Below are 12,142 nucleotides of genomic sequence, written 5' to 3' on the forward strand. Positions count from 1 at the left end.
CTACAGAAGGCCGGCAGCAGAGCTCAGGGTGGGAGTAGTCACTTTGATTTCTGTTGTCACATTCAGCATTCTTTCTCCCAGCATGCATTGCAAGCGAAGCTCTTCTGTGTGCAGCTGAAACAGCAAAAAATTCCATCAGCAGCTACAGTATTCTTAACATCAGTTTAATATGCACTATCAGTTATTTCCCCCCCTATCAACAGTGACTCAAAGTGTGCAGAGTGTGTTTACAGCTCATTATAATGAACCCATGGAGATTTAAGACCAAAATAATGTAGCCATTGTTTAGATTTCTGGATTCCCTATTCGGTCTCAGTGGTCTCATTAAACTTGTTTCCAGTGCCAACGAGCAGCTGTTTCTGGGGAAAAAAAGATCTGATGAACCTGCTTCACACTTTTTGCTTTTTGCTGATGAACAAATCTATTTCTCAGGAGTTTGTTGAAAAAAAAAAACAGCACTAAAAAGAATGAAAAGCAAAAGGACGGGCAATAATGGACTTGAATCTGTGAAGAAGGTAGAACATTGACACCATCTGAATCATAATGTTACTGTAATGGAGCTGCTGAATGTGTAAGTTAACACCATAATAATTTTACAAGCATAGCCTCTGCTCAATTCCATCTCCTTAGGTCTGTTCTTGGACTCTTAACACTGTAGCTTTGCCTCATTCACAGTTCAGAATAAGCCCTACTTATTGTATGTACTGAGCCTTGGTGCAGCCTCACCTCTAGCTTTCTTCTGATAGGTTTCTCCTTATGAAGTGAGGGTGTATTTGATAGCCAGTCCCACCTGTACCTGAAATGAAAAAGTTCCAACTGTGACTTCATACATACTTTTCCTTCCAGAGCCTCTCAGAAAACGTCCTGCTCTGGTAGTAATGATGTAAGTCTGTTGCCAGTTAAACCCTGACAGTTTGACTGTTAAGCCTGTTCACGTGCGACCGTAGGAAGTGTTGATACCATTATGAATGGTCACTGGGTTCAGGAAGGTCATTAGGTACGTGATGTGTGGTGACTCATATATTGGTTGTCAGGTCAATTCCAGGGTGAAGTTGAACACGGGATTGAGTGTGTGTGAGTGATGAGCGGTCTCTGGCCTCTCAGGCATCATCTAGTTTGTGTTCAGACCCAGAGAGGAATTTGAACACTTCAGCAACTGAAATAGGAGAACATCTAAAGTAACAAACTGTAAACGGCACCTTTACCTGCAGTTTGACGTGTCCTGGACCAAATCAGTGAAAGCTAACTCTCCTTCCCATGCTGCTTTTGATTTAATCACTAAACGGTTTGGTGAGCTTGCCTTCTATGCAATTTGGCTGATTTTCATTGTGGTCCTGTTACATAGCACTCTCATTTACCACAGGTGAGGGTAACAGCCAGCACATGAGTACATACCCACAGCCATCAAAGCCCTGAATAGACAGGCTCCTGGGTATTTATCTGACCTCTTGCAGCTTTTTTGTGCCCTCTAGATCTCTTAGATCAAAAGATCTTTTACTTTTAGCCAGACCAAGGGTAGGCTGGTTCACAGAGGCAAATGAGCATTTGGGGTCGTAGCCCCTAAACCAGGGGTCAGCAACCTTTAACACCCAAAGAGCCACTTGGACCCGGTTTCCACACAAAAGAAAACACTGGGAGCCGCAAATACTTTTTGACATCTAAAATGAAGATAACACTGTATATATATATATTTTTTACCTTTATGCTTTGTGTGAACAACTAAAGTAAGTAAGTAAAGTTTATTTATTAAGCGCTTTTAACAGACAGGCATTCACAAAGCGCTGTAAACAGTTCAATCAATAGACATTATACACAATGTAAAAGATCAAATGTAAATAATGTAAAGAATATAAAATACGTAGATCAACAAAAGGCTTGTTTGAACAGAAAAGTTTTTAACTGCTTTTTAAAAGAATCCACAGAGCAACTAAGGTGTGTTGCTTATGAAATCCATGAAGTGCTACAGAGAAAATTACATTTTATTTATGTAATTAACACATTTTGAACTCTTAAAGAAATATAACAAAGGGAAAGACAGCCAGCTGAACTAAAATGATCCATGTAGCAAACAAAAACTGTTGTGAGCCGCCACCCTCATATCACCTTTGGGCTTTTGGAGCCTTGACCTGACTTTTAAAAAATTATTGGAAAAAAAGCACTATGCTGCTAAAAAAAATTGATATTTGCAAAATTCTGCCTAAATATGTATTTTAAATGGTTAATGTGTGTGGCGGGGCGTGGTCTGCAGTGCCGCTGCATGGGAGTCGGACGCACCTGAGCGGCACCCGCAATCACACCTCGCCGCCTTAAAGTCTGTGCTCTCTCTGCTGTTGTGTTGTCGGGCTGTGAGCTGAAAAGCTACAGCCGGCTGTATGCGTACAGCAACCCTGTGTGAAAAGTGGTCAATAAAGAAATGTTGAAAAGCAGCGGGTCTGCCGTGGTATGTTTACAATGGAACTTCTGCTCCTGAACCTCTGCACACAGCGTCTGCAAATCGGGGCTGTACGAAGTGACTTTCATCTTTACGCAGGACTCTAAGCTGTCATCTGTGAGGCGTGAGCGGTGTTTGTTTTTAACATAGTTCACGGTGGAGAATAGCTGCTGACATAATGTGGATCCGAAGATCCATAATTGGCCTACCTGGCGTTGAAAGTCTCAATAAATGCTGGCGTTTCGGTGGGTACACCAGCTTCCGCGAGTGTGCCGCTTATTTTGAGCAATGAAAAATAAGAAAATATAATTGTATTTTTATATTTCAATATCACAATAATCTTCCAGTTTAGAACTACAAGTTAAAAAAAGAACTAAACACAAATAAAATACACTTCAGCTAAATACTTCTAATTTATTTTTCCAAACCACCCGGTGCCGCAGTATAAGGACAAAAGTGCCACAGGTTGCAGACCCCTCGCCTAAACTGTGGCATAATCTACCCCTACACATCAGACAGCCTCCTACTGTTAGTCTTTTCAAACCTAAAACACATTTGTATTCACTGTCTTTTAATACAGTATGAGAGTTATTCGGTACTAGTTATTTTGTAATTCTGTACAGCAGGTTGCTGTTGTATTCAAATGTGCCATATAAATTTTTAAAATGAGCCGAACAAAACAGTGAGCTCAGGTGACTGATGTCAGTCTGCCGACACTCTCAGTGCCTAAAAACACAAGTTTACCCACACGTTTTTAGTGAGTGTGTTTTCACAGTGACTATAAACACGATTAGTACAGCAGCACTCTGGTTGATGGAGCATTATGCACAGTGAATTCAGTCCTACGCGTCTTTGTAAAAATGCTTCTGCCTTTTAGCCAAGGGCACCAGTGCATTCCTTATCCACCCCCGTCTTCTTTGTTTGTTCTTCCTCTGGTTACACTATTATATAACCACTAATCTTATGTAATGAAATTGAACTGCAGCGAGTGATGACATAAGTTCTTTAAAGCATTTCAGACCATTTTAAGATTCTGAAAACATGATAATATGCCGTGCCATCTGCTGTGTTTCACTGAGCTTAAATGTGTCTGTTTCATAGTTTCCTGCCTAAAGAACAGTGAAAGTTACAGTATGAATTAAACTCGGTGAGGTACAGTGACTTTGCTGTTGTTGATCAGATCTCAGCCATCTGGGAGTGATTACTCAGAGAGGAAGCAGCTGTGAAATCACAAAAACAAGCTTCTGTCTACAGATAATGCTCACCAGGAAATGCCTCCTATATGGCATTCTTAGAGGGACACAGCGCAAGGTCAGGTCTCTAGATTCATGAGGATATCATTAAAGTGCAAATTCAGCCTCAAACACATCAGCACTGTTGGCAGTGGCGAAGTAGCTCACAATCCCGGCTTATTCAGCAGAAAGACTGCCAGATTAATGGATACATATTCAGTTATGTAAGGATTTTCACCCATTGGATTCAGTAAAAAAAGAATCACATTCTGTGGGTGTGTATATGTGTGTGTGGTTCCTCATTGATTGATTTTTTTTTTATTTTTTTTTTTACATTTACTAATAAATCTAAATGCCATTTTAACTCATCTAAAAGCAAGAAAAGTACTGGAAACAGTCAGCATTCAGCACGGTGTAACAGATGGTATTAAATCTTATGTGTTCAAACTTAAGTTCCATTTCAAACTGTTAATTGCATTATTACATCATATTTAAAAATTGCTGAAATGTTTCAAAAATCCACCATGCTGTCACGGTCTGGCTGGCAGACTGTGGGGAGATGGGGAAATAGGACCCAAACGCCGGACTCTTCAGTGCAACAGTGTTTATTTACAAGGTGGTGAAGTAAACAACAATGAATCCCCAGTTTCCCAGACTCCCGTGTAGTGTCTTCTTCCCTAAAGTCCCCGTGTAGTGCTCTCTGCTCCAGTGTCCCTGCACTCCCCGTGCTCACTGCTCCTTCTTGTCCCACACTCCTCCTGAGGGGAAAACAATAGAGGCAGCCGTTACACACTTGTCCCAGCAGGCATACACTCAAACTTGACTATGCTAGAAGACTGACGTGTAGTCCAACGCAATAATCCCGCATCGGTGGAAGCTCCATCGCTCATCTAAATAGCTCCCCCGACGAGCCCAGATGAGGAGCAGGTGTGCGGCCAGGACTTCGGGTGTGGCCAGCCCTCAAGTTAGGCCACGCCCCCAGGGCTGAAGGTGCCTGTAACTTGGCCACAGCAGATAGGCAATACACACACATACCTGCCTACACACAGATGTGCACAGGGGCAGTGCAGACAACACACCTAATAATAATAATAATAACAACAACAACAACAACAGTCATAGTCCCCCACTGCCCACGGACCCCAAGTCCCCAGAGCCGGGTCCGTGACACATGCATAATAGTGCACCCACAAGATGTCAGATTAGCAGGGCTTCAGTCCTTCTGTCCTTAAAGGTTAAAATCCACACACATACACACCTGTCCAGCATTCGGTAACACATTAGTTAAGACATTGCATGTCTAGACCACACAGGTTCTGAAGAGAGTGCACCTGGATTATTGTTGTTGTTGTTGGCCTTTGTCTGCTACTCGCGGCTAAAAATCTTTAGCAAAATCAGCTAGCTGAGAGAAGCTGAAGATAAGATGCTGACTCAAGATTGCATAAATAAACAATTCCAGCAATTAGAGAAGTTTTCAAAGAAAGTGTCTTGATGCATGCTCAATCATCCAGGTAAGTAAATCCCAAAAGGTTGATTCAGTTCATCTGGACTTAGCCTTTTCAATGGGAGAAACATTTCATCACTCTTCCAAGTGACAGAAACGACGATACCCATTGAAAATGCTACGTCCAGATGAACAGAATAAACCTTTTGGGCTTTACTTACCTGGTTTTATCTTTAAAATTCTAATACTCTGTAAAGTATTGCTAAATGCCTATACATAAATGGTAACTTTTATTTTGAAACTCATACAGTTACAGCATGTGATAATGGTGTCTAGTGCAAAAAGGACACACCAAAGGATACTGACAAATTCCTTGGACTATTTTAAAAATCTAACATTTCACAACCACCAACCAGTGGAGGCTTTTATTTTTGAGAATTCAGCATGTTTTAAATAACATTGGTATTCCAAGAAGGAACCGGACACTTTGGTTATGAAAATTTAACATAAGTCATCCTGAAAACATCCGGTGTATAACTGTGGGCTTTCATTTTTAAAGTCTGACACACACTAAGACTTTCCTGTTAGTCACTATTAAGGCCTTTGCACTGTAAACTGTTCCATTCCATTCTAACTCAGTGCAGACAAAGCTCCACACTAAGCTAGAAGGACTTTGTTAGATTTGGTTGAGTAGTGTTATTTCTGAAAACAGCTGGCTGTGACCAATAGTTAACTGGTGTTGTACTTTAATGCACTACAAATTATTAATTTAACTGACTAGTATTTCTTATGCAGCATGGACAGTGACACGAGAGATAACGTTGATGCTGGGAATGGGAATCTTCTGTTTGGAGATTCCTGAAGGCTAAACACTACCAGAAAAAGCTGAATGCTTCAGTTCATTCATTCAAACCGCTACATGGAGTGCTCTTCAAGTGTTTTTGCTTCAGGAATAAAATGAAACATTTTAGTACTGTCAGTGGTGATTGGGAGTCACCAGCCCTCACTGGTCTGATCAAAAGACTGTACATATGATCTGAAAATGGTGTTTTGTTTTGTTTTTAAATTTGATATTTATTTATTTATATTTTCAGAATTCAAAGAGCACCCAAGGCCTGGTGGGACTGAAGAATTTAGGAAACACTGTAAGTACAGCAGCCACATGCTATACATGTAATTACATCTGTTGTGAGACTAACATCTTGAGTAGTGTTGCTCTTGTTCTCAACTGATTTGCAATAGCTTTCCAAAAATCCAGTGAGTGTCACTGTAAGCACAGTGTGTTGCGATCTGTTCGGTCTGCCAGGCAACAAGCATAAGGACGACTCCTAAAATAAACTGTGCACTGTGTTGTGTGCTTGTATAGAGTAACCTAATCAGAGAGCTCTGAACTATGGACCAGAGAGATCTCATTCCCTCCCTCTCTGACTGGCTTGTTCTTACCAAGCTGCACATGTGTCACATGAACACGTGACATGAGACAGTGCTGTGATACTTCTTTGTACCCAGGAGTTACACTGCTGCTTCTCTGCTTCTTTAAACATTCATCAAGGACAAATGACTTCACATTTACATTGAAAAATCCTTCTCTTACATAATATGTAGATTTAGCTTTTATTACATGACTGTACACCACCTTTTTTCAAAATGATGTGAACAGAGTTCTGGCGAAAACACTTGATTGCCTTTGTTCTATGAACTTGATGATGCTCAAGTCTGAGGAGTAAATCTGAGTTGCTTGGCTTTTCACTAAGACTTAGAACAGTTAAAGTAAAAACAAGTATTTGTAATTACAGTGAGGTTAGCAGATACCCAGCTATGATGTGCTCACCCGAGGAATTAGTGCACAAATCACATTCTGTAAAGTCCCAACTTTTTATTCTTACTCTTTGAGCACACCGAAGTCAAACAAGACAGCATATTCTTCAGTGAGCTTTGAGTGCCTATATGGAGATGTTGTTATCTTTATACATGCTAGCTGTTTTTTTCATCTAACTCTAGGCAAATAAGCACATCACTCAAAATGTTGAAGTATTCGTTCAAGCTGTTAAGCTACTGTTTTGTCATCTTTTAACACTGCAAATTGCGCTCAGAAATATATTTTGGTAACATATTGGAACAACATTAGAAATCACTGTTAGACATGATGCAGGGTGTCTGCACATCTTCAGAAAGGCCTAGAATGTCTTAATTGTGAATTATCTTTTATTAAAACACCTTTAAAAGTTTTCAGCCATCTTAAGTTCAGTTTAGATCTCAGTTCATCTGGTTGAGCTGGTAACCAATATACCAACAATATACCTGCCACATTGCTTGTGTGTCATTCCCCCATGCTCCCTTTCTGCTTTCTTGTCTGTCCTGTATCTTATCTACTAAAGGATAAATGGCAAAAATAAATCTTTAGAAGAAGGGCAGCTCTCCTGTTGGTTTGTGGTCATGGGATGCTGCGGGTTTAACCCAAAGACTTTGTATGAAGGTTGGCCTTAGCCTCCAAAACATTCACCCCCTGTACAGCTGTTATGAAGTAGAAATGATCTGTCACAGCTAAATCCATTTCCTGTGCCATTTTCAATGCTGCAGAGTTGGACATTGTTACATTATAGTCTATGGGGATTGACTTACTGTTTGAGACCAGCATCTGTTGACCAATAAAACAACTGCAACTCTTAGCATGTGTCCATATTGGCTTAATTTTCAGCCATTTAGTAAGCAAGAAGTTGCTGCTTGATATAATAGCAAAGTTGAGTCCTGATGATTAAAGTTTGTAGATGTTTCTGGAACAAACAACATTGCCTGTCAAAGGTAGGTAAAGGATTTTTGAAACTAGTGCTAATATTTGGTGATTTTAAAATGCCATATTCCAATATATATGCCAGTATTTCTTTTCCATTTAGACATGGCAAAAGGATTTCCCTAAATTTGTTATGTGTAGTTATTTATTTACTCGTGTACATTCTGCCCGACTGTGGTCAGATCAGCTGTTTGGTGTGAGTGTGGCATTCCAAACAACATGCCAGCAGTAGCATATTGCTGGTTTCAGCCAATAATATCAGATAAATTGGTCAGGCTTTCAGGAGTTTGACATTTGGGTGAACAAGGTGGTTGTCTGTTTATATTAACAAATACATTCAGACAGTTTTTCAATTCAATTCAATTTTATTTATATAGCGCCAAATCACAACAAAAGTCGCCTCAAGGCGCTTCATAGATACAGAGAAAAACCCAACAATCATATGACCCCCTATGAGCAAGCACTTTGGCGACAGTGGGAAGGAAAAACTCCCTTTTAACAGGAAGAAACCTCTGGCAGAACCAGGCTCAGGGAAGGGCGGGGCCATCTGTTGGGGTAAGAGAAGGAAGAAAGGATGAAAGACATGCTATGGAAGAGAGACAGAGGTTAATAACAGATATGATTCAATGCAGAGAGGTCTATCAACACATAGTGAGTGAGAAAGGTGACTGGAAAGGAAAAACTCAATGCATCATGGGAATCCCCAGCAGCCTACGTCTATTGCAGCATAACTAAGGGAGGATTCAGGGTCACAGTTTTTAATACAGTTTTTCCTGTATTAATTTGACCTTATTGTTCATTTTGAACTGACAACAGTGTGTTTGTTGCTTTTGATGTCCATGTCAAGTTTGGTCTTAAATCTTATTAATTAGGACTTGAATAGTAATACGTTTAACTTAACAGTATTAATTAAGTAAAAGCATAAACTGATTTGATTATAGCATCTGGAATCAAACCGTTTTCTCTGCTTTGTCCTGACAGTGTTTCATGAACAGTATCCTGCAGTGTCTTAGCAACACACAAAGCCTGCGAGACTACTGCCTGCACAACTCCCACCGCAGAGACCTTAACAACAACAGCCGCACCAACACAGCCCTCATGGAAGGTGAGAGACATGTCACACAGGCCCCTTAGAGTCCAAAACAAACTCTCCTCACAGCGATCCACCAGCAGCACACTCATTCCCCCCTACCCCCCGCATCTCTGTAAGATTTGCACATTTCACCTGAAAGCATGTTAGAAGAGGTAAAAACAAGAGTGGTTTTCTTGGTCTTTTAAGAGTTTGCATGAAAAAGAGTCCTACCTTCATTTCATTCCACTGTGACACAAGCATTTTACGTCCCAGCATGTGTGAATAACCTTAGCTGCTGCTGTGTTGGTAGAATTTGCCAAGCTGCTACAGACCATGTGGACATCATCCAGCAGTGAGGCTGTCAGCCCGTCCGAATTTAAAACACAGATCCAGAGATATGCTCCCAGATTTGTGGGATACAAGTAAGCTTTGTAATCATTTTATTTTTTATTTTCTGTTTTTTTGTGACCTGATTTTGATTTTCATAGCCCTAACTGTTTTGGTGTATCACAGCCAACAGGATGCTCAGGAGTTCCTGCGCTTCCTCCTGGACGGCCTGCACAACGAGGTCAACAGGGTCACTGTGAGGCCGAGAGGCACTGTGGAGGACTTCGACCACCTGCCGTGAGTAATCAGACCGACACGTGCGCGTGTACCTGCACTGAGTCACACTAACACTGTTTTGTTTTGTTTTTAAAAGTGGACTTTGTTAGCTGGAGATGAGGATGTGTTTGGAAGTTTCACAGATGAACAGTACAACTGTTTATTGTATTTTATTAGAGTTTTTACTCATACGTAACCAGCCTGAATCACATTAGCTTAGTAATTCAAAAACATCAGGGCCAAATCTCTGAATAGGTTATGTGCAGCGTACAGTATGAATACAAGCCCCAAACCAAGACAGCACTAATCACTGAGGCCTCATCATTAATCTTTAATTCAAGGCCATGTGCAATAGTTTCACCTCCCATGCTGATTTGTTTCCTCTCTGGGGGCCACAAGCACTTAATGCTCCAGTTTTTCATTGATATAATTAACAGTTATCTAACCACGGTTTGTTTAAGGGTCAGAGTTAATTCCAGCAACTTCCAGTATTGCCCTAAAAACACATCCTCTCTGCTGCACTGTTAAAACTGCAGGAAAATATCTGCACACAGCATGAAAAAGTGTTTCACAGGAGGAAGTGTTTCTGTAAAGCATCTTTTTAATCCCCTAAAATGGTTCTTGGACACCTTGGTAGTTAAGATAAATTAGGCCAGGTTCTCTTGTTGCTTTTTGTTATTTTTGAAACCCTTTTACAGTGTCACAACAGCTCAGTATGATTTCCCCCATCTTAGCCATCTTCCTAACTATCAGCTGCCTGCTGGGGGCTCAGGCATTACATATGTACATGAAGTGTAAGCCTTACACTTCATGTAAGGCTTACACTTTCTAACTTCTAACTCATACTCCCCCCTCAGAGATGAGGAGAAAGGGAAGAAGATGTGGAGTAAATACCTGGAGCGAGAGGACAGTAAGATAGTAGGTGAGTAAATGGGCTGCAGCTCAGTTTTATTTGTCACCAATGTGAAAATTCACCTTGCACATACAAGACATAAACAGAACGTGGTTAAATGGAAATGAAAAGGAAGATAAACTTTCTCATCTGTTTCTTTGATGTACTCTTTGATCTGTGCTTCTCCAGACCTGTTTGTGGGACAGCTGAAGAGCTCATTGACCTGCAGCCACTGTGGTTTCTGCTCCACTGTCTTCGACCCCTTCTGGGATCTCTCTCTGCCTATCGCCAAGGTTAGACCACAGACTCACAGGTCCAGACAGGGACCTATGTTTGTCCTTCTTACGTAACGCGTACCAGAAGGGCAGCAGACACAAATGTCAGCACAATCAGTGTATGAGTGTGGGTGTGTGTGTGTGTGTGTTTTATGATGATTTGCACTAAATATTGAAACACTTCCTGTGTCCACAGCTCCTAATATGAGCTTCTTCATTTCTTTCCTGTCTCTATTTGTTTTTGCTTCGTGTATGTGAATGTAATGTGAATGCATCTGTGCTCAGAAGGGCTATGGTGAGGTGAGTCTGATGGACTGCATGCGACTCTTCACCAAAGAAGACGTCCTTGATGGGGATGAAAAGCCGGTAGGTGTTCACTGCTTGCACTGACAAAAAGAGCTTATGATAATCACCACTTTGACTTCATACTTTTCCTATCCAGTGTTGAGTTAGCACAGCTAACACAGAACATGAAATTTGTTTTATTTGTGCGTATAAGAGTTTATATTGTTTACTTTATAATTAAGCTAATTTCAGCTCCTTTTTTATTCTTAGACGATGACAGAATTGCATGATTCACAATTTAAAATAATCCCTATTAACATATACAGGGCTCGTTGCTGCCCCTAACTCAGTTGAGTTGATCCTCTGTTTGAAACAAGCTGCTTTAGTTCCTGTCCTTTTACGTCCACCCTTTCACTTCTATATTATTGGCTGCCCCTCGCCTGGCTTTAAGCCATTAAAAGAAGCCATAAGACTTCCTCCTGAACTTGCAATTGTAGGATTTCCAAAACCAAACTGCAAACCTAGAATTCAGTTCAATTTTATTTTTACAGTGCCAAATCACAGCAACAGTTGCCTCAAGGCACTTTATATTGTAAGGTAGACCATACAACATAAATACAAGTAAAAAACACAATTCTCAAAACAAATTCATACTTTGACGCACAAAGTGCACAACAATATGTTTACATCTGAATGAATCATAAATGACAGTAGAACTGTTTTTACAAATGTAAAGGTGTTGTTGGTCATGTTTAATGTGAGCATCCAGCAGTGTGACAGGACAAATATAAAAATAAGAAAAAACTGTATTTCTTCAGAAACTCTTCATATACATGTAATTAGAGGAGTTACACTGCCCTACAAAGGCAGAGCAAAGTAACTGCAGAAGCAGCAAATTTAGGAAAACTGGTTTGGAATTTTCCTGTTCAACAACAAACTGTAAAATGCTTATAAAGTAATTCAAATTAAAAAATCCCTCCCACAGAACTTACACAGCATCTAAAAGGGAAACTATCTATAAACTGCAGTTTGTTTTATGCTCAGTACAAATGTAAGCTGCACATAGATGGTCAGAGATAGTTTAGACTGAGTGAGTAACTTGTGCTTTTTATCTTGT

The 12,142-nt window shown here is 40.4% G+C and overlaps 1 protein-coding gene across 8 annotated transcripts in view; it reads left to right on the forward strand.

The window, feature by feature from the left end:
• Nucleotides 1–12,142, forward strand: part of usp2a (ubiquitin specific peptidase 2a) — a 56,426-nt gene that overhangs the window by 39,871 nt on the left and 4,413 nt on the right. For all 8 annotated transcript variants that reach the window (XM_085244908.1, XM_085244912.1, XM_085244907.1 and 5 more), the window contains 7 exons: nucleotides 6,202–6,252; nucleotides 8,880–9,003; nucleotides 9,281–9,392; nucleotides 9,484–9,594; nucleotides 10,431–10,495; nucleotides 10,655–10,758; nucleotides 11,026–11,106. In XM_085244908.1, the coding sequence (XP_085101034.1) occupies nucleotides 6,202–6,252; nucleotides 8,880–9,003; nucleotides 9,281–9,392; nucleotides 9,484–9,594; nucleotides 10,431–10,495; nucleotides 10,655–10,758; nucleotides 11,026–11,106 (648 nt within the window). The remainder of the gene's footprint in view (nucleotides 1–6,201; nucleotides 6,253–8,879; nucleotides 9,004–9,280; nucleotides 9,393–9,483; nucleotides 9,595–10,430; nucleotides 10,496–10,654; nucleotides 10,759–11,025; nucleotides 11,107–12,142) is intronic.

The sequence above is a fragment of the Mchenga conophoros genome, linkage group LG14, assembly GCF_057382185.1.
Source record: "Mchenga conophoros isolate Kocher_MC1m ecotype Shallow Benthic linkage group LG14, M_conophoros_male_GT1.1, whole genome shotgun sequence".
Classification (NCBI taxonomy): Eukaryota; Metazoa; Chordata; class Actinopteri; order Cichliformes; family Cichlidae; genus Mchenga; species Mchenga conophoros.